The sequence below is a fragment of the Patiria miniata genome, unplaced genomic scaffold, assembly GCF_015706575.1.
Source record: "Patiria miniata isolate m_02_andy unplaced genomic scaffold, ASM1570657v1 HiC_scaffold_22, whole genome shotgun sequence".
Taxonomy (NCBI): Eukaryota; Metazoa; Echinodermata; class Asteroidea; order Valvatida; family Asterinidae; genus Patiria; species Patiria miniata.
Window position 1 is genome coordinate 15518847 of NW_024037061.1, and position 22556 is coordinate 15541402.

The window sequence follows — 22556 nt, forward strand, 5'->3', positions numbered from 1 at the left end:
AGTTTCGCCATCAGCTGCAGGTGAGGAGGGCTGTGCAGTGACTACCCAGGTCCGTCTTGGAGGGGATGTTACCAAATCAAAGAGACGGCCAACAAGTTCTACAGAACTCGATCCCTCAAGCCATGGGCGTCAATCCTGGGGGGGGGGGGGGGGGGGGGCAGGGGGACATGTTCCCCCGCCCACACTTTTTGAAGGGTGGGGGACACAATATCAAATGTCCCCCCCCCCCCAGATTTTGAACTCGTGTCTCATTTACAGGGCCCTATTATGTACTACAATGTATCTTTTGCTTAGAAAATACAATGTATTGGTTAAAGTGGTCAGAAATTTCCTCAGATCGCACCACGGAGCATTTAGAATCCAACATTATTCGGGGCCCTTAAGCGGGCCCCAGACCCTATGCCTTTAGCTGAGAAAACCTCTAAAATTATGTTTAAATTATTATCTTTCGCTAAGAAAATATTGGTTAAAGTGGTCAGAAATTGCTTCAGATCGCACCACAGAGCATTTAGAATCCAACATTTTTCGGGGCCCCGTATGCCTTTTGCTGAGAAAACCTCGAAAATTTATTTTAAATTATTATCTTTTGCTAAGAAAAATTGGTTAAAGAGGTCAATTTTGTTTCGGGGGCCCTTAAGCGGGCTCCGAACCACACGCCTATAGCTAGCTCAGAATACCGGTAGCTGATTCAATGACTTACTCCAACCGGAACCTCGAAAACGATTTTCAAATTATTATCTTTTGTTAAGAAAAGATTAGTTAAAGCATGGAAGAAAGTGGTAAGAAATTGCCTCAGATCACACGACAGAGCATCTAGAATCCAATTTTTTTCGGGGCCCTTAAGCGAACCCCACGCCGTAAGGGCTTCGCGCTCGCATCAGTTCTGATCAAGGTATGTCCCCCCCCCCCCACACACACACACGCACTTTTGAGAAGCGATTGACGCCCCTGCCTCAAGCAAGTTCAATGAGGTCGTGTACAAGATTCAGAAGTGAAAGCCAACCCAATTAATTGGTCACCGAATAAACTTTCGACATGTTGTGTTTGTTTGTAGGTTGAAAGTTACTATTACCAAGTTAAGTGTGTCTTAAATTTGAGGAATTTTGGTGTCTTTAATGATTTATCCGTGGTCTAAAAAGGCAACAAACACCTACATTAGCGTGATCAAATATGCTTTTCATAGTACTCAGACATCTCCTCTAAATGCTTGTCTATTGATGAACTCATTAAAAAAGGTAATAAAACGTAAACATGGCCCGTATATTCTTTTCAGTGTTGTGCATCGTTGAGTACGACATTCAACAGCCGCCAGGTCAGTGATACGTATGTTCTGCGTACACAGTCCTTTGACTGACCCGATGGCTGTTGCATGTTCTAATCACTGCTTATGTTACATCACTAACTGCTCCTGGTATCCAGGTCCACCGCCAGGTAAGCATAAGACTAACCAATTCGAATTCCCCAAGGTGTAACCTTTCCAAAAATACCCACCAAACACTTGGTCAATTCAAAAAATTTAATGACCCCCTGGCTCCTACTCTATATAAATAGATACAAATAACTAGTATTCAAAGGTCATCGACCCCTTAAAGGTCACCAAGGGTCAGATATAAAATGCTTCCATATTATCTGAAATTTTGTGTCATGGTATGAAGACCTCACATGCCAAGTTTTCACGCTTTTATCACAAACAGCACAATTCTGTCCCTATGGCACTACAACAGCAATCGATTAAAGCGTAGGGTACTATAATGAAAGGTCAGAATAGGACAACAAGTCCACTACTTTGTGTGGTCGTCCTTTGACAAACGCCATCAGACCGAATCAATTGAGCGTCACGGATGTACTTTGTATATAATCGTGGGACTAGTCCAGAGTTCACGTCTGCGGAATACATCGCTTTCCGACTACGGCAACAAAATGCGGGCGTTTACTATCGGCGTATGGGCGGTGGTTTCTGTGTTCTTGCAGTTGTTCGTGAACTCAACTATCGTGAAATCTCTGGGCATGATGTTAGGCGAGATACAGTATGAGTTCAGCTCAGCCACGTGGGTTCTGGGAACGATCTTCGCGCTCGTCGAGTGCGTTAGTGATCTCCTGGGTATGTACATTTACTATATAGCCCATAAAAATACGATTGCCTAGTATTAGACCTGTTAGTAACAAAAGTCTGAGGGTATTGGACTTACGAAACTACTGATTTATGCTAGTTATGCGCCTATCAATGGTTTCCCCCAACCTTCCCCGGGCTGCCACAACCACGACGTGGGGATTAGCACTGAAGTGACAAAAACCCCACCCCTCGGGCAAAATTTAAGTGACAATCCCCGATCATGCCCCGACATAATGCATGAGTGGGGTGAACTGTAGTGGTTGCCTTTCCATGTAGTACGCCAATAGTAACAATGTTTTGAGCTACCAAAATCCACCCTGGGGCCATGAAAAACGTGACCAAATCCCGACATCGGACCTGTGGCAGCGGGGCATTTTAATGGGCGCATTAGCGACATTTAAATGCCACCAAAACGCAGCGTCAAGGATAGTGTTCAGTCAGTGCGCAGCGTTGAGAAAAGGCCTACACTAAACTAAAAGCCCAGTACGTCACACACGGCAGCACATGTCAATTAAATGGGAAGAATAAATAATGAGCAAAAACAAAAGGGATATGTATTGAACAACCAGCAATTAACAAGGCGGGAAACGATGATGTCAATTCATAGAAATTAAGGTGCATGACTTTTAATTATTATTCAAAGTCAATCCAAATCACAGTGAGATCAAGTACATGAATAAATTAATATAATACAAATTATACAATCATAAATTAAGTATCGGCCGATTCTTACGCAACTGTGAATCAATGAATGCCCGGTGAACTGAAGAAAACGTAGGAGGCCGGGTTGCTCTGTTTACCGATGAGGGGCGGCGTGACAAACGGCGTCTTGTCACCTCAGGATTCCGAGTTGTGGTCCACGTCCAACGAGGGGGGCTTGGCTGACTTGACTGAAGAAACCGCAGGACTTGACTGGCGACGAGGGGCTCACACGGATAGGGTATCATACCCGTGCTAATAGTTCATGCTGTCTTGAAGCTTGATTCTTGAGCACTGTGAAGAGCAAAGGCGTGGAAAGAACGGCCACGCCCAAGAGGGTCCACTCCAGGTTGCTTGACTTAGATATACAGGAGCTGGTTGTTCAGTATGGTCAGCGGTCCGCCTGCCCGTGTGGTATGGCTAACATAGGCCGCGGCATGGGAATGTCTACCCAATTGATAGTGGGCCAGCACATTCCACTTGTTCACTCGAAGTTTATGCATAGTTAATACAAAGGTAAGTATTTTGGAGGGTTCAGGCCCAGAGGATTAAACTGTTAATCCCTAACCGGCCGGCCTGACCCAGATACATGGAATTTAAATCCCAACTATAACAATAGAGAGCAGGTTATTTTTAATTTTGAGGAAAGTTCGGGCCAAAATGACGATGAAGAGGCTCAAACTGACAAAACGTACACGAAAATAAAGATGGCGATCACCGCAAAGCAACCGTGAATGTGCAAACTGCGTTGATTCTCATGGCATTAACCGTAAAATGCGTAAGGAAATCGTATTTTCTACCGAAAAATACCGTGCAAAATTTCAAAACAAATATTAACTAGAGGTTCGCGTTTGTTGTTACAAACGCAGAGTGGTCGGGCAGGCAAATTTTTTCATGAAACACTGCCGAGTTAAGTTATGAATATGTTAATGTAAGAACAAAGCATCACGAAACTAAAACCTTTCCATCACAATACATTATTTTGTTTAAAATGCATCTTTAACGGTGTGATAAATTTCCATAAACATTTTATGTACACATACGAGTTATTTCTGGCTTGATGACGTCATTATTAAAAATCGGGAAGTGAATACTGATTTAGTTCGGAGTGGATAAATGTTTATTGTGAAGTTAAATAACGTATGGAAATATGGAAAATGTAATTGTATGCATTTATACCATCTAACTTCCGGTTTCATGACGTCCCTAGTATTTGGAAGCAAAAGGATAACATTGTTATGGATATCGTTATTTGGGCTACGAAGATATACGACATGGATCAAATGATAGAAAAGGATTGTTTTCATCTTCCAGTCTAATGAGGTCATGAATTTGAAACCTTGCCAAGTCATCTGTGGTTAATCAAAGAACATCAAGGAGCGATTTGGAAAAATTAGAACAGATGGTCTTCAGATTAAAGAAAACAAACACTATTTATGTGCCGCTAGGGGGCGCCTTTTCGGATGATGACGTCATCACACTGTTTTTTGTGACTTGCATTTCTCACAAAATCTTGCATGATGTATATGTCTGTAGTAAAATGCTTCCTTTTTTGAGCTATATTTAGTTTTTATTGCACTTCTGGTAACACCGGAAGTGAAGGTCAAGCGGTTTTATGTCTGGGAACACGAAATGTTTCTCACGGCATAGTCTACAACCTCACGAAAAAACGAACACGATACTCTATTTAGTTCAAAAGATATAACGCAAACCATTTTGTCAATATTTGCCCTTAATTTGCTTGTAATTTGATACCTGATGACGTCATGATGACGTAACCAAATTTAAAACATCTTCATAACACGGTACAAGTTCACACTATGTTTTATGATCATACCATAAACCGTTCGGAGGAAATTTTGCTTTGTTTTGATTTCAAGCTAACTGCTTCATTTTGAATTCACCTAACTTTGACCTTCCGGTAGCCCGGAAGGAAAGGTCAAACGACTTTGACTTTAAATCAAAAATGTTTATCAAGGTATTGTCCATCAGATCACAAAATACAGTATGTACGTGATCGTTCATTTTGTTCATGAGTTATAATTGACGGAAAATGGTCATAATTATTTTGACCAAAAATCGCTTGTAATTTGACACCTGATGACGTCATCGTGACGTCAAAGTAATATGCACCACTTGGGATGAGGGTTGATATATACTGAAAGTTACAAATTCATATCATAAACCGTCTAGGAGAAAACCCGCGGAGAAGTATTGTCGGAAAAAAGAAAAGAAACAAAGATTAATCGGAACAACTCCAAAGAGTGGTCGGGTTGTGCCCGACCACTCAAAGAAAGAAAGAAAGAAGATTTATGAGAACAATTCCAGAGAGTGGTCGGGTTTCGCCCAACCACTCAAAGAGTGGTCGGGTTGTGCCCGACCACTCAATAAGATCATGTGTGTTTGTCCCAAAGTAAACCTACAGAATCATAACATAAGTTACAAATATAACTAGAGTTTCGCGTTTGTTGAGTTACAAACGCAGAGTGGTCGGGCGGACAGCCTTTTCATTTATTCACTGCCCAGTTAAGTTAGGAATATATGTTTATGTAGAAAAAAGGATCACGAAATTAAATCCCTTCAAGTACAATCAATGTTTGAAAAAAGGTATCTTTAATGGTGTGATAAAATTTCAGTAAACATTCTATGTGCACAAAAAGTTATTTCTGGTTTGATGACGTCATCAGTCGAAAACGGTTAGTGAATACTGATAAAGTTCAGAGAGGATAATTTTTCATTGTAAAATTAAAATAACGTATGAAAATATGGGAAATAGAATTGTTTGTATTAATAACCCTAACTTCCGGTTTGATGACGTCACAGCATTAGAGATCCAAAGGTGAACATTGAAATGGATATCATTATTTGGACTTCGAAGATAGAATTAAATTAAAACTATGATCTTTTTCAAATTCTCCTTAAAGTAACTTCCGGTCTGATGACGTCATGAATTTGAAACCTTGCCAAGTTATCTGTGGTTAATCAGAGAATGTCAAGGGTCGATTTGGTAAAATTTGGACGGATGGTTTACAATTAAAGAAGGGAAACTCTATTTTATGTGCCAATAGGGGGCGCCCTTTCGGATGTTGACGTCATCACACTATTTTTTGCGTCTTGCATTCCTCACTAAACACTTTCATAATATATGTCTGTAGTAAAATGCTTCCGCTTTTGAGTTATATTTAGTTTTTATTGCACTTCCAGTAACACCGGAAGTAAAGGTCAAGCGGTTTTGCGTCCGGAAACACGAAATGTTTCTCACGGCAAAGTCTACAACCTCACGAAAAAACGAACACGATACTCTATTTAGTTCAAAAGATATAACGCAAACTATTTTGTCAAAATTTGCCCTTAAATCGCTTGTAATTTGATACCTGATGACGTCATGATGACGTAACAAAAATATAACATCTTCGTAACATGGTTCAGGTTCACACAAGGTTTTGTTATCATACCGTGAACCGTTCGGAAGAAATGCTGCTTTGTTTTGATGTCAGGCTAACGTCTTCATTTTGACGAATTCACCTAACTTTGACCTTCCGGTAGACCCGGAAGTAAAGGTCAAGCGAGTTCACCTACACGACAAAACTGTTAAGCGATTAATGGTCTATCTGATGTACAGAATACAAACATCATTGAATGTTTAGTTCAAAAGTTATAGGTTAAAGTAATTGGTCACTTTTTCAGATAAAATCACTTGTAATTTGACACCTGATGACGTAAGCATGACGTCAGAGTAATATGCACCACTTCGGATGAGGGTCGATATATATTGAAAGTTACAAGTTCATACCATATACCGTTTAGGAGAAAAGCCGCGGAGAAGTATTGTCCGGAAAAAAAAAAAAGATTTACCAGAACAATAACAGAGAGTGGTCGGGTTGTGCCCGACCACTCAACTAGAGGTTCGCGTTTGTTGAGTTACAAACGCAGAGTGGTCGGGCTGGCATATGTTCTTGTGTTTACAGTGACTTAATCATAATTGAACTGAACATTACCCCTCCCATTACCCTGCACCCATTACCCTGCACCCATTACTCTTTGCTTTTCACAAAGAAAATCAAACAACCTGCAGTTGAACTTGTTGCTTTACCTCGACAAGACTTGAAGGTCCGTGGGAAGCGCACATGTGGTGCTGCATGGATGGCTACTCAAGCATGCAACCAGTTGGGACTATTGGTAGACTTGCCAGATCCTCTAACGTCGTTGACGTTCATGAAACATATGCTAATCATATCATAAGGCCAAAAAAAATAAGTTTCCGGTTTCTGGTATGGAGCTTGCCCAAAAAGTTGTGCGGCGACGCGGCTTTTTTTTTTTTTTACTGGATTGTTTTGCCTCAAATGTCGGCTGATGACTGCAAATGGTGCCCGACTACACTTAGTGCAAATACATGGGAGTACAGAGAAGCCACATAAAGCTTATTGTCGATCATAACCCCATCTAAAAACACGTTAAAACTGTGCAGCAGCAGGATTCCAGTCAAACCAGTGAATTTGGCGGTTTTGAGACATCATATTTCATTGAAAAATTTTTTTTTTTCATTTTGCCGACGCGCATGGCTACGGCGACGCGCGCGCATACCAGAAACCGGAGACTTTTTTTTTTGGCCTAAAATGGCTTTGATGGTTTTTTTTCTTTTGCATGGGGATAATAAAATTCTGCCCTGCCTTTACGACAGAAAAGGTGTGGTTACACGCTGTGAAAATATTAATTTTCAGCATTCAGATATGCGAGGATAACTAGCAGAATTTTAGGAAGCCCATGCATGCAAAAGACATAAGCCATTTTATTTTTGATATTGAGATAATCAAATGTTGCATATATTAAACTCCAAACACGTCATAGAGGCTCCCTCAAGTCTACCGATTGTAATTCTGACCATGAATTCAATTCTAATATTCTCGTCCATTTTCTGATATTTTTCGCGATAACCTATTGAAATCGCGCTTCGCCAGTTTTCCTCTCATATCTGAATGCTGAAAATTAATATTTCTACAGCGTGTAGCCACAAACTTTTCGGTCGTAAATTCAGTGCAGTATTTTATTATGCCCATGCAAAAGAAAAAACATAAAAGCCATTTTATGATAAAATTAGCATATGTTGCATAAACTCCAACGACGTTAGAGGCTCCGTCAAGTCTACCGTTGTCATAAATTCAGTTCAGAATTTTATTATACCCATGCAAAAGACCAACAACAAAAAACAATATAAAAGCCATTTTATCTTAACATTAGCATAATTATGTTTCATAAACTTTAACGACCTGAGACGCTCTGTCAATTCTACCAATGTCGTAACCTTAGTGCAGAATTTTATTATGCCCATGCAAAAGACAAAAACAAAATAAAACAAAAAGCCATTTTATTTTAAGATTAGCATAATTCTGTTGCATAAACTCTAACGACGTTAGAGGCTTCGTTAACTCTACCAATAGTCCCAACTGGTTGTATGCTTGAGTAGCCATCCATGCAGCACCAGATGTTCGCTTCCTGATAGGCCTTCAAGTCTTGTCGAGGTAAAGCAACAAGTTCAACTGCAGGTTGTTTGATTTTCTTTGTGAAAGGCAAAGAGTAATGGGTGCAGGGTAATGGGAGGGGTAATGTGCAGTTCAATTATGATTAAGTCACTGTAAACACAAGAACATATGCCAGCCCGACCACTCTGCGTTTGTATCTCAACAAACGCGAACCTCTAGTTTCTTGCTTGATGACGTCATTATTCACAAACGGGAAGTGATACTGATTTGTGGATAAATATCCATTGTGAAGTTAATTAACGCATAAAAATCTGGAAAATATAAGTGTAGTATTCATAACACCTTACTTCCGGTTTGATGACGTCACAGAATTTGGAAGCAAAAGGTGAACATTGTAAATTGTAATGGATATCGTTATTTGGACTACGAAGATATACAACATGGATCAAATGATAGAATTTAATTGAAAATATGATCATTTTCAAATTCTCATAGAAGTAACTTCCGGTCTGATTACGTCATGAATTTGAAACCTTGCCAAGTTTTCTGTGGTTAATCAGAGAATATCAAGGGGCATTTTGGTAAAATTTGAACGGATGGTTTTCAAAATAAAGAAAGCAAACAATATTAAATGTGCCGCTTGGGGCGTCCTTTTGAATGAAGACGTCATCACACTTTTTTTGTGACTGGCATTTCTCACTAAACACTTTCATAATTTATATGTGTGTAGTAAAATGCTTCCGCTTTCATGTATTCTTGTGTCCAATCATAACTGGAGCCATTTTAAATGGTAAGCTGTTTTCAGCATGAACTCCCAATACCATTTGCCTGAAAAAAACCCCGAAATAATACTTACTATCCGAAGGTAAATTTATAAACAGAAACAAACATTTATATTCGCCAAATCGTTGCTCAGAACAGCGTAAGTGCACACATTTTACTTTCCGAATCACAGTGTGCATGCAGTGTACAAGCTTAACTCCGGTTATGACACATTAACTGCACATACGCGCTTTTCTGTCTTGCCATTTTCAAGACGAAGACGCGCGCAGCGATCTATTTTAGTCGTACACGCGTGACGACAGTACTTCTCCTCAGACTTTCTCAGAGTCTACGTACTAATAACTGGACATGTACATGTACATGAACGCCCGTGAAAAGCAAACGAAAAGCCAGGCTACGTTCAGCGGGCGTGCGCGCCGTATGCCGTGGCCGAACGGCGACGCGCTATGCTTTCATTGCATTTTTGAGCGACGGACTACTATTAGGGTATTTTTGTCGGCGGCGGGTCACGTGTATGAACAAGTAGACAAGCCACGAACCTGGCACAATTGACGCCAATGTTTAAGCTATCATTCAATGGACAATTCACGATTATATCTCTCACTCTCAGGATTGATTTATTTTTGAAGAATAGAAGGTCTTTTCGTTGTAACTTCCGGTCTGATGACGTCATCAACTTCAAACTTCACCTGTGTCGTTTGCATGAAGGTCATTATATATACCAGTTTTCAGGCGATTACAAAACACTTCGCCACAGACATCTATTCAAAATGCGTTTAGGACATTCTTAAACCTGCCGCTAGAGGGCGGTCGAGAATTTCATGACGTCACTGGTACAAGTTTTGAAGAATATTGTCTGGCCAGAGACTAACACCGTTGAAAGAAAGTTCATATCTGTTACCAATTTTAAATAGTAAGCCAATAATAAGCCACTTCCGGTTTCGACCGGAAGCAAGGGTCATGTGATTTTACGTACATGTTAAAAATAAAAACCTTAATTTACTCTATCACTTGCCGCAAACAGCAAGACGGCAGATCTCATTATTGATTTTATATAGATTTTTAAAGATAAAAAAATATCAAAGTTTAATTGCTTGTCACGTGACACATGATGACGTCATTATGCCATCTTTGTTCTGGCACAATCTTAGCATTAAGGTCTTTGCTTGGTGTTACTTTGATGAAGATGCCCCATTGAAAAGTGGCCAAAAAGGTCCCTTGAAAAAGAAGGGCACAAAGTGGAAAAACTGTGTACAAAGTCTATGGCCTTAAATAAATATTCAAAATTTCATAATAAATCACATGATGATGTCATCATTGCGTCTATCTTCGCCATTGGTTTGGTTTGTCTGTGTTACAGAATGTGGATGTCTCAGTAGTTAATTGCAGCCAAAACTTTATACAGAGCACCATTCGTCTACATAATTGAATGAAGTTTTGAAAACGCTTCGTTGAAAGGAAAGTGATCGATTCCTGGAGCATGAGTGTAAGCAATTGTTTTAACATAAAGGTTATTACTTAACCTTTTATACTTTTGCTGCTTATTATGTTGGTTTTATACTGCCCGGCTCAGATCAAAAAGAGCATTGCGTCTGTTCTTCGTTTTTACGTTTTTAGCTTCGTTTCTCTCTTTTTAAATGTTGATTTAGTACTCCAGTCTTGCTACAATTCTAAAGTAAATGTAGATAACAAAAACAATATAAATGGGGTGAACTGCAAAAAAAGTTAAATTCAGTTGCTATGATTTGTTTTAGTTAATATTGCAAAACATGTGAAAATCTAAAAAAAGACACAGACTGCAAGGATAGTGACACCAGACATTAACACATTCTGAATGATTTTTCAATAATTCCCTTTAACAAACTGTAATTGTTTTATATTGATTTTTCCATGTCGACTATATTAAAAGAAAAAAATTCAAATAAATGTTCATGTAGATTCTAAATTTAAATTCAATAAACAAGTATTGATCACTGAATGCATGAACCACCTGCCACAGTCTGCCTCGGAATGTAACAGGAAAATGCTCAGCCTTAAAACAAAGGGCGACTACTGATTGCCGATAACATGTTGAGTGAATGTATTTCTATTCCTTTTTGTGTGCATTTCTCCAGATTTTCGATGTGCTGTGCTTGTAACTCCACAATCTTTGAACCAGGAGCTGTTCCTTAGTGTTATAGCTGTTATAGTGAAGGAAATTAGAAAATGAATTCCAATATATACGGGGTGCATAGAAACTTGTTGAATACATTGTGTACACCTCCTAGTAATAAATCTTGAACGAATTCATTGTAAAGGTGTACTTTTATTCCATTATTTTTATATTCTTATCTGTAAAAAATCGAGAAATAAAATCCGTGGACAAAACAGGTATTTTGTTTAAACAAGACTCACAAGTTCAAGTTACACTGAAACAGAACGATAAACGTACATGTACACTCTCATAATCTTCAATCTTTGTTTTCTATTTTTTTATTCTTCAAAGTGTACTTTCTCATTATTTAAACCTATTATTCCCTAAAAACAGCAATTTTCTGGAGATACTTTCTATGCCTCCCCCTTAAAAAAATAATGATATATCTCAATGACATACATTTAAAAAAATCGGCTGCATTTTAATTGACAATGCTCAAAACGTCAAAACTGAATATAAATAGGATGTTTAGTCGCGTTAATACAATGAAGATTTAGGGGGGGGGTTTGAGAGTCGACTATCAGAACAGGCCATATTTAAGGGCCACTCAAGGGAAAGAAAAGTAAATCTAACAAACAAATTAATGATGTAAAAAGACAGTACTGCCTTGATGTTTAAACTGGGACTGACCATAATCAAAAAGGAAAGCATGATGCAGGTCTGATGTAAAGAGTTCAATAGAGAGGCAGTGCAGAGAGTTGTTCTCAGCAATCTTTCAAATTTAAAAATAAGGACTTCACTTGAAACGTTTTTAGCAATGAATTTCCTTTATTTGTTCTCAATTACTATTTTTAGTTTTTAGTTTTACTTCAAACTATAGGTGCATAAATGAAATAGTGCGAGAACTGACAATGAAAGAGGTATCTCTTAATATTTCGAGATAAGTCTGGCATTAGTGAAGGATGTAGATCAAAGGTGATAACAGTGACGGCTAAGGAACAGCTCCTGGTTCAAAGATTGTGGAATTACAAGCACATTGTGTACACAATGTATTCAACAAGTTTCTATGCACCCCGTATATAGTGGAATTCATTTTCTAATTTCCTTCACTATAACAGCTATAACACTAAGGAAAAGCTCCTGGTTCAAAGATTGTGGAGTTGCAAGCACAACACATCGAAAATCTGGAGAAATGCACAAAAAAAAAGAATAGAAATACATTCACTCAACATTTTATCGGCAATCAGTAGTTGCCCTATGTTTTAAGGCTGAGCATTTTCCCGTTACATTCCGAGGCAGACTGTGGCAGGTGGTTCATGCATTCAGTGATCAATACTTTTTTATTGAATTTAAATTTAGAATCTACATGAACATTTATTTGAATTTTTTTCTTTTAATATAGTCGACATGGAAAATCAATATAAAACAATTACAGTTTGTTAAAGGGAATTATTGATAAATCATTCAGAATGTGTTTAATGTCTGGTGTCACTATCCTTACAGTCTGTGTCTTTTTTTTAAAGATTTTCACATGTTTTGCAATATTAACTAAAACAAATCATAGCAACTGAATTTAACTTTTTTTGCAGTTCACCCCATTTATATTGTTTTTGTTATCTGCATTTACTTTAGAATTGTAGCAAGACTGGAGTACTAAAGCAACATTTAAAAAGAGAGAAACGAAGCACAAAACGTAAAAACGAAGAACAGACGCAATGCTCTTTTTGATCTGAGCCGGGCAGTATAAAACCAAAATAATAAGCAGCAAAAGTATAAAAGGTTAAATAATAACCTTTATGTTAAAACAATTGCTTACATTCATGCTCCAGGAATCGATCACTTTCCTTTCAACGAAGCGTTTTTCAAAACTTCATTCAATTGTGTTGACGAATGGTGCTCTGTATAAAGTGTTGGCTGCAATTAACTACTGAGACATCCACATTTTGTAACACAAACAACCAAACCAACCAATCACGAATCATTATATTAAAAAAGCAACCTTAGTTTGGCCTCAGTTATTTCATAAATATTTTCCCGAAAGGACAGTCAGTGAATCAACGTAAATATCAACCAAGATGTCATTAAAAAGCATTTGTTCGGAATTTGTTTCGTTGTTTACGCGTTTCACGAAGTGAACTATCTCGATGCGTCAGTTCGTGAAATGATAGTTTTGCATTTTGTAGCGATATGTCAACATTTTTAATTAGCTGAAAATAAACAAAATCACACTTTTCTTCCTCATGTTTTCTTACTATTGTCTGTCTAAAAATGTGCGTTCAACCTGTGAGTGTACGTTCAACCTGTGAAACCAACAACATCATTGAATCGTGTGCGTTGTTTGCACGAGCAGTGCTCAAAAACGCCGCAAGCAATACCAGCTAGCGATCACTGAGCAAGTTGCCCCTTCCGAAGAGGCACATTTTTTAACGGGCACTGCACTAGTCATTGTAAATGTTATGAGAGGATTTGAAGAAGTTTTTTCTTTTCCCTTTAGCACCAATAGCAGGACCCCTTGGTAGGAGACTTGGTACCAGATCGGTCGTCATGGTTGGTGGTGTCATGGTAACAGCTGGACTCATCATCGCCTCACAAGCTTCGAGTATTGTACAGATAGCACTCTCAATGAATATACTGTTGGGTTAGTGATGTTTCCTAGTTTTTAATGTTATTATACCGTATTATTCGTGTACACGTCAGTCACGAATCTGTCACGAGACAATGTGGCTCATCAGGCCAGCGTTTATCTCCGGTTTCAGTAGCATGAAACAACTGTGAATATTTCTACTCCCCCCTGGATGGGAAATGATACTAGTCCATGGCAGTTTACTCCCCAGCTAATGCCGGTACCCATTTATGCTCCTGGGTGGAGAGGCAAGTGGGGATGAAGTGGCTTGCCCAAACATATTGCCAGCTGCTGGATTCGAACCCCCTGACGCTCTGATTATGACTCACAAACCCTAACCACTAGGCCACACTCTGTCCAATAGGCATAGCCCTATCCAATATGCCCATACACCATAATCTTTTCAGGGATCATGAACCTTTTCCAATTCCTTTTCCTTCTGTTAAATCTACAGCTATAGGATATTGCGTCGTCAACGTTCTTACACGTGCTGCTCTCGGCCAGCATTTTGACAACAAAATGTTTGCCCTGGCGTCAGGCATCGCCTACACGGGTAACTCCCTCAGTCTGGTCACCCAACCGCCCCTCATGCAGCTGTTTATAGACACGTATGGGTGGCGAGGAGCCATGCTGCTCTTGAGTTCAATCTGCTTTCATCTTGTCGTGTGCGGCGCCCTTCTCGTTCCCTTGCCAACAGGCAGTGGTGCAATTTCAACTACCACGTACACACCCCTGGAGCAGTCGACTGACCAAACCAACGATCAAATGGACGAGGACAAACGCGGTACCAGGTCTTGCCTGAAATCTTTTTGTCAGAGCTTGGGGGAATCATTCGGCATTTCACTGATAAAGGACTACAATTTTTGGATTATCACTTTCATTTTCGTGGTGAATCGAGTCAACAAAGGAGCTTGGCTCATCTATTTTGTTCCCCACGCTGTTTCTAGGGGGATCGCCAATAACGTAGCTGCTACCATGGTGACGGCAGCTGGGCTGGGTTATCTAGCGACCAGCCTATTGGTCAGCCTGGCTGTATTCAAAGAGCTAGTGTCGAGTACCAGCGCTATGTTGGTTTCCATCGTAGTGGTATCCGCTTCGTTTCTCATCGAGCCGTGGATGACGTCAGGCTGGATGATGTCAGCCAATGCCTGCGTGTACATGGCTGGTATGGGCACGGTGTTTGGCCTTGGTGACGTCATGGTAAAGGAGTTCATTGGATTTGAAAGAATGGCCAACGCCTTCGGCTGGATGGGTTTCATTTCGGGACTCTTTCGATTTTTCTCAGGATTCGTTCCAGGTAGGAACATAACTATATATTCATATATGAAATATCTCTCACCTCCTTCGTTCACCCTCTCGAACTTAGTTTACAAAGGAAGAACTAGAACTGTGAAGTTTTTTTTACCAACCAAAATGAGTGAGTGGACAAAAATCATTTTGCAACAATTGCAAAAATGGGATCACGCGCCCAATTTGGTATACGTGCGGCAAAATTGTCATGCACGGTGCATCTTCAAACGTGTGGCCAACACTTTACAAAGGCTTCGCGCGCAAAATGAAGAAGCGTGCACAAAACTGTGCACCCTGTAGTCGGAGCAGGTACTTGCCAGCAATTCAGAAATAATATACGGTATTTCAATATTTCAATTTCTCAAATGTGGCCGGGGGGGGGGGGGGTATGTTGCATGTTGATTGATCTGTAGAATGTGTGGATTGTCCTTGCTCACTAGTGTCACCCAGTGGTGATGTCATTTGGCCTTTTTTATGGAAAGCGCAATTAATATCCACCCCGCTTGAAACCTTCTATAATAGACGAAAGAAAAATTGGGCCCCCGCTTCCAAAAAAAAAAGAAAAAAAAGAAGAAGAAGGTGCCCATCATTGGCGTAGCCAGGGGGGGGGGGGGTATTCTTCCCCATATTTGTAAAGACTGCCCTTTTCCATTAAAATGCTTTTTTTTTCCACCAACGCTAACCCCATTTTTTGTAAAGAATGCCGTTCTTTTATTAACAAGACTTGCCCTTTTTTCTGAACAAGTGCCCTTTAGAAAAAAAATGGCCTTTTTTTGTGCCATTGGCCGTGAGGCGAGGGGTGCCTTTTTGTGAATTTCGCGGATCTTTCGCCCTGCAAAGCACCATATATTGTCGGTTTTTGTGCGTAATCGTCGGTTTTGAACATTGACCGATGGTAACAGCCCCCCCCCCCCCTCGTCCGCTTGATGATTTTACAGAGGTCGCATTAAGCACGGTGTCCGGAGGAAAAAAAAGGTGTCTACGTTTCAGCACGCTGTGCAAGTGCCATTTTCAAGTGCTTTTTAACCCAACCCAAACACCCCCCCTCCAAATATTTTTTTTTTTAAATGACCTTGCTACGCCTCTGCCCATTGTGGCCACCCCTAACTCAGATTGCCGTACTGGTTGGAGGTATTATAGGCGTTAATACAAAGCGATAACTACAACAATTCACTTTCTTTAGGCTACGCATGAGCTGTCATGCATACAAACTTTGCCTATGGAATGGTGTGCAAGGATTTGAGCACTATTTTGTACGTGACGGTTCCATGGCCGCGACCGGGACGCTTCCATGCCAATTAAATAAACGTGTTTTGCACAGCTCTGTACATGCCTCGAGATATATTGTGTTATTTTGCGAGCTTTGGCGCGTCACAATCAGTATTAAATTTTGGAAAGCAACACCAGTCAGTAATCACAAAAAGTGGCCATCTTGGATTGGTCTAAATAGCTAAAGAACTAATGCCGTGCAATAATAAGTACAATGTAGAAGCACCATCACGTAAGCTTATGGAAGTGTAGATAGGACATGGTTAAAAATAAATCTAATTCGTACGAATTACCAAACCGTACGTACGAATTACTAAACCGTACGTACGAATTACTAATTCGTACGTACGAATTACTAAACCGTACGTACGAATTAGTAAATCGTACGTACGAATTACTAAACCGTACGTACGAATTACTAAACCGTACGTACGAATTACTAAATCGTACGTACGAAATAATTAGTAATTCGTACGTACGAATTAGTTTTATTTTTAACCATGTCCTATCTACACTTCCATAGTAAACAGAGGGCGCCAGTGATAAACAGGAATGTTTCTGTTACTGAACTCCGATCGCCTTAGCCTTGACCAGGCTGTCGGCTTTTCCACTAGCTTGTTCCCGCTGCCGGCCGCGTACAGGTAGTAGCGGGAACAAGCTCGTATGGGGAAAAAGCTTGACACAATTGGTCAAGGGTACGATCACCTGTGCATTGACTCGAGACTGGGGGCAACTCCGTGTATTGATGTCACTTGTGACTATGGGCGTAGCAAGGTCATTTTTATTGGGGGGGTTAAATATTCCTGCAAGGGGGCTTGCACAGCCGTGCTCAAATGTATAGACACAATTTTTCTCCGGATACTTGGCCTCCGTAAAATCAAAAGAGGGGGGGGGGGGGGGGGGGGGGGGGGGGGGGGGGGGGGGGTGGTAGCATCTGTCGACGGTTTTCACTGAACGGGAGAAAATTGATGTTCAAAGATTTTTCACACGAACATCACAATGTCTGTGTAACGGCAATTTGAGCTAGTTTCATTCAAAATAAAGTATTAGTGGCAATCGGCCGTAGCAACCGTAAGACTAGATAGGCCTATACATCTGGATGTTAAGGACATGTGATGTCAATCTCTTGAAAATATGGTGGTTCAAAAGTGTTGGCATTTTACTATGGCATGTTTTATGTGGGCAAAATAACATAAGAAAGATGCAAAGGTGTTTATTTTGCCTGAGGGCTGCTAAAGTTTTCGGCGTGATACGATACGTGACGTCATGCCTACGACATATGTGACGTCGTGGTCCATATATAAGCCCATTTAAACAATCACTCATGTATAATTCATTTCAGGTTGGATTTATGATCACTCTGGTAGCTACGATGCAGCCTTCGTGGGCCTGGCGCTGTTCAGCTGGTAACAGCGTTCCCGCTCCTCTGGATGTGTCTACGCAACAGTCGTTGCAGTAAACCACGCCCTGAACCACTGGTCTTCATAATACTACTACTAATAATAATTACCGATAATTTAGGCGATTCACAATGCAGTGCGCCACCAAGAGTTTGCCATATAGAGTCCATTTTTCAAGTTTACGGTCGACAAAACATGGCCCATAATGAGCGTCAGTAGACAACTTGAGCTAATTCTTTATAGATTGCGGCATACCATTCTGCTGCCTTTAATAAAAAAAAAAAACCCACCATATTGATTAAAGGAACAGAAAAGGGCAAACAGATACTCGAATCATACGCTTACGAAACTACTAACCGTAAAAAGTAACATTTTCAAATGTCCCGCGCTGCGAATTTGTCGACCATCTCCTACAATGCAATGGAAAAATTAACTCTCCATGACAAACTCTTGGTGGCGCACTGCATTGTGAATCGCCCGAATTGAATATTAGGGAGACATTCCACAGACTTGTGCACATATTTTTTTTCCAACTTTAATGACCCCTAACCCCAGTTTTACCTTATCCTACCCCTACGAATTTCGGTATTTTTACTAATTGGACCACAAGCAATCGATCTAGCCTATTTTCGACACTAAAATGTTGCCTCTAGGTGGGGTGTGTGGAATTAGGGAGACATTGAAATGTCTCCCTAATTCGACGTGTCTCCCTAAGGTATAACTTATGACGCTAAAGTGTCTCCCAAAGGGTATACTAGTTATTATAATAGTGGGTATTATAAAGCGCACGTATCAACCAGGACTGGTGCTATGCACAAGGCGTTACATTATTATTACTCCTGCTCATTGGGCCCATAAAATTCTAAAGACAACCTCGGCTCCTGGGGACAGCTCGATGCAGCCTGTCAAGGAAGCTAATTCAATCACAATAACCATCTCTGCCCTCACAGGTACCCATTTACTCCTGGGTGGGGAGAAGCAATGAGTGACAAAGTGCCTTGCCCAGGGCACACACACCATAACCCAAGGCTGGGCTCGAACCCACAACCTGCAGCTTTACCCGCAGACCACGACCAATGTCCCTTAACCACGAGGCCACAACACTCCGTTAAGGAGAAACCCTGTTGGTAATTCCGAGATGTACACACAAGGGAAGCTACGCGCCGGTTCCCGATTCCTTCATTCGAATGTGGGGAGGGAACCGGTCTCAACCACTCCCATCGTTCAAACCCTAACTACAACCGCCCTTAAGTATCCGGTTTCATAAGTAAAAACGTCATAAACGCGTGCTCACCACTGATTACTAGCGCCCATTGGACAAACACTCAAGTTGCAGTGGTTCCAATGCTACTCAACGGCCAGTGGGCGTGGTTCAAACTGAACTGATGTCACACTAACAACCCAGATACGAACCATTTTTATTTACATAAACATAATACATGTATATATAAAATATATTTTGCTACCATTGATTTTTATTATTTTTTTTTTAATAAAAAAAACACGTTGAGTGAAAGAATTTTTTTTTTTTTTTTTTTTTTACAAATCTATCATTTTTGGAGTCTTAATATGGCGGACCGTGTCTTCACTCCAAACAGCGAATGGGCTATCCAGATATTTTACGTAGAGATCAGTGCCCTAAAACCTACAGAGAGCTGTCTCAGAGCCCTCACTGAAGACAGGTTATGTCATTTGAACTGAGTAACACTGAAGGTAAAATGTGTCTCAATGCGTGTGACTGTCACGGAGGAAAAACGACCTGTCAACAATGAGGGCGCTCTTTGCAAGCTTTTCTGCTTTCTTGATATCTACAAAAGCAATATCCAACATTCGATTTTTGCTAATTTTGTTTATATATATACGGTTAGTATGACGTGACGAGGGGCGTCGAGGGGTTGATGTTCCAATTTACATTTTTTTATAATATATTATTTGTTTATGAGTCGTAGTTTTTGTGGATTATTACATTATTTGTTGTTCTATTTTGTTCTTTACTCAGTTTCCCATTAATGTTATTTTTAATAGACTCATTGTGTATTTTGTGTCAGCAATATTGAAATAAATGTTTGTATGTGTGAATGAATGAATGAATGAATGATGACAGGGTGTTCCGTTGAATATGCACATTTTTTTTCTGAAAATTATTGAGTTTATTTAAAATTATTGAGTTATCTAAAAAAACAATAAAAAAAAGTTTAAGTTGATTGGTCTTATTAAAGATTGATGTTCGACATGTTTATCAATGATGATACATTTTATAATGTTCTGATGATTAAATTAATATTAAACATTGAGGGTTGAAATTGTTATCTTAAGTTGTGAAAACTGGTGATCATTGAATGCTATAGATGTAAGTCGATGTTGAGTCTTAAAGGGAAATACAACATTTGCAAACATCAAAAAATAAAACTACAAATCATTTTGAATTACCTTGCTGGACTGTTAGTGAATGACAGTGTAAAGCATCCTGTAAAATCATGGCACCTGATATACTGTCATTTTCAAGAAAAGTGGTATTTTTGTATCAATTTCCAACGCTGGTCGCCGACCAGCGTTGGAAAAAAACTGGCTCTTTTTCAAATACTGGCCCCAATTGGCCATCGCACTTGTTTGCAATCGATTACACACCTATGAACGGGTACAAGCCAGCTAGACTGGTTCCCTGACCTTACAATTCCCCAATGTATGTAAACTGCTCTTTTTCTTCTTATATGGAGTCGAGGAACCAGCTACAGGAAAATGATTATTTTTCTTGGTTTTTTAGCATTTTCGAACCCAAAACCTCAAAAAGAGTCAGTGTAACTATATTTGCTATATATTTCCAACCCCCCAATTCCATCCATTTCTGAAAATTACAGCAAAAGCAAATGATGTTTAATCCCTTTAAAGGTAGTAATATGCACATTAATTTCAGAACCCGAAATTATGCAACTTTGTTCAAATCATTATTCGAGTGACTTGGAGTGCCAAGCTGTGATCCGCCATCAAAGATATGTTGGATCAAAGGGGTTTCACTGTTCACGACTAACTGGCGGTGTATTTTATGACCCGTTCATTCTGAACATTATCATGCGACACCCCATGAGTTTGGCGAGACACTCCTTAAAAAAACCCTTTTCCCCGGATGTAGAGAGTAATCGAAAGCTTCAATACTGATGCAGGCAACATGTACATGTACATATAACCTACCTAGACGCCGCCCGGGTGATCTCATCCCCTCTTGGCCCTCGGATAACTTGGCATTAATTTCATATCCGGACGGGACGGTCGAGTAGCTGCTCTATATTTAGTATAGTTAAAGGGAATGTACATCATTGGCTTTTTGCTGTAATTTTCAGAAATGAACTATTTGAGAGGTTAGTATAATAGATCAAATATTGTACCACTGACATTTTGAAGTTTGGTGTTCGAAAGGGTTGGAAAAAACCAAGAAAACCAAAAATGTTCAAGTAGTCTGGTTCCCTGACTCCACAAAAGATAAAAGGATCAATTTATAGATGATGGAAAATTGTGCAAGGGAACCAGTCTAGCTGGCCTGCACCCGTTCATCATGAAACATGTAACCAATAGCAAACAAATTTTGGACTGAAAAAATGGTAAATTTGGAGCAGTAGTTGAAAAAATAGTTAGTTTTTTCAACGCTGGTCGGCCGACCACCGTTGGAAATGTTTACAAAAAATACCATTTTCTATTTTCTTGAAAATGACTTCACACCAGGTGCCATAATTTTACAAGATGCTTGAGACTGTCATTTACCAAAATCATAGTAAGGTATTTCGTATAAACTGGTAGTTTTATTTTTCGATGTTTGCAATTGTTGTATATTCCCTTTAAGTTTACTGTAAGCCGTTCGTCCATGATGCCTCACGTTTCAGATTGAGATGATTCCCTGGAGATGACGTCAGTTATCGAAATGGGAAATCAATTCAGCAGGTCTATCCATGTGTTAAAATACTATGCATAGCAGTCTGCGTGAAGATCCTTTGTTAATCAGTACTTTTAAAAAACAAAACTTTTTATATCTCAAATCTTTGCTTTTGCACCTTTCAGATTTGAAGACTATGTTCACATTGTAAAAACACAGTAGATAAGCGTATGATAATCTACAATGCCAGGCGCGGATCCATGGGTGGGGCCATGGGGCGAAACCCCACGAAAAAAACAATTATAGTAATAATTACCTATGTAACAATTATAGCTATAATTACCTATGTAACAATTATAGCTATAATTACCTATGTCCGCCTGTCTGATACAATTGGACATACATGTTTTTTTTAGAAGCATGACTCCCCCCCCCTCGCAAAATCCCTGGATCCGCCCCTGGAGGCCATGCACTAACCTTATCTAGTCTGTATAACTAATTCGCCAAAAAGAAGTTGCAACTACAGTTCGCAAAAAACGTTGGGCATAAAGAATGACAAAAAAGGGTGGTCCAATACAAGTGGAATTCTGCATTTACTTCAGAACACGATGTTTAATTACTTCAATTTCTTAACTACAAACTCCCCGGCTAGCCTAGTGCACAGACACGACTGAGCACTTTATCGCTACGGGAAACGATTGCATCTTGACGTGCGTACGAGCTCATTCTTGGAATCGGAAACAGATATCAGATACGTTTCGTGTTGACAGGGTTTATAGGTTGTCCAAAGTAATTCCAACTTCTAATACCACTTCATTCGTTATCCTGACAAGATAATCCGGCCATCCGGGCTAGATGGCACATTGTGTCTTGCCAAACTGACAGCCTCTTCTGTTTCGT

General features: G+C 39.8%; 1 protein-coding gene across 1 annotated transcript; it reads left to right on the forward strand.

Annotated features, from left to right (window-relative positions):
• The first annotated feature begins 1218 nt into the window (after positions 1-1218).
• On the forward strand, positions 1219-17801 carry LOC119730941 (monocarboxylate transporter 12-like). Its single transcript, XM_038204010.1, has 4 exons — positions 1219-2101; positions 13704-13847; positions 14287-15129; positions 17734-17801. Exons 1-4 carry the CDS (start codon positions 1921-1923, stop codon positions 17799-17801), a joined length of 1236 nt encoding a protein of 411 aa, XP_038059938.1. The 5' UTR covers positions 1219-1920.
• Positions 17802-22556: the final 4755 nt, after the last annotated feature.

What these genes read in the sequence shown, in the direction of transcription:
- LOC119730941 (XM_038204010.1), top strand. Translation starts at nt 1,921, where the DNA reads ATGCGGGCGTTTACTATCGGCGTATGGGCGGTGGTTTCTGTGTTCTTG. An exon ending in GTGCGTTAGTGATCTCCTGG is followed by an intron (nt 2,102 to 13,703) that starts GTATGTACATTT and finishes TTTTCCCTTTAG; the next exon opens with CACCAATAGCAGGACCCCTT. An exon ending in TTTCTCAGGATTCGTTCCAG is followed by an intron (nt 15,130 to 17,733) that starts GTAGGAACATAA and finishes AATTCATTTCAG; the next exon opens with GTTGGATTTATGATCACTCT.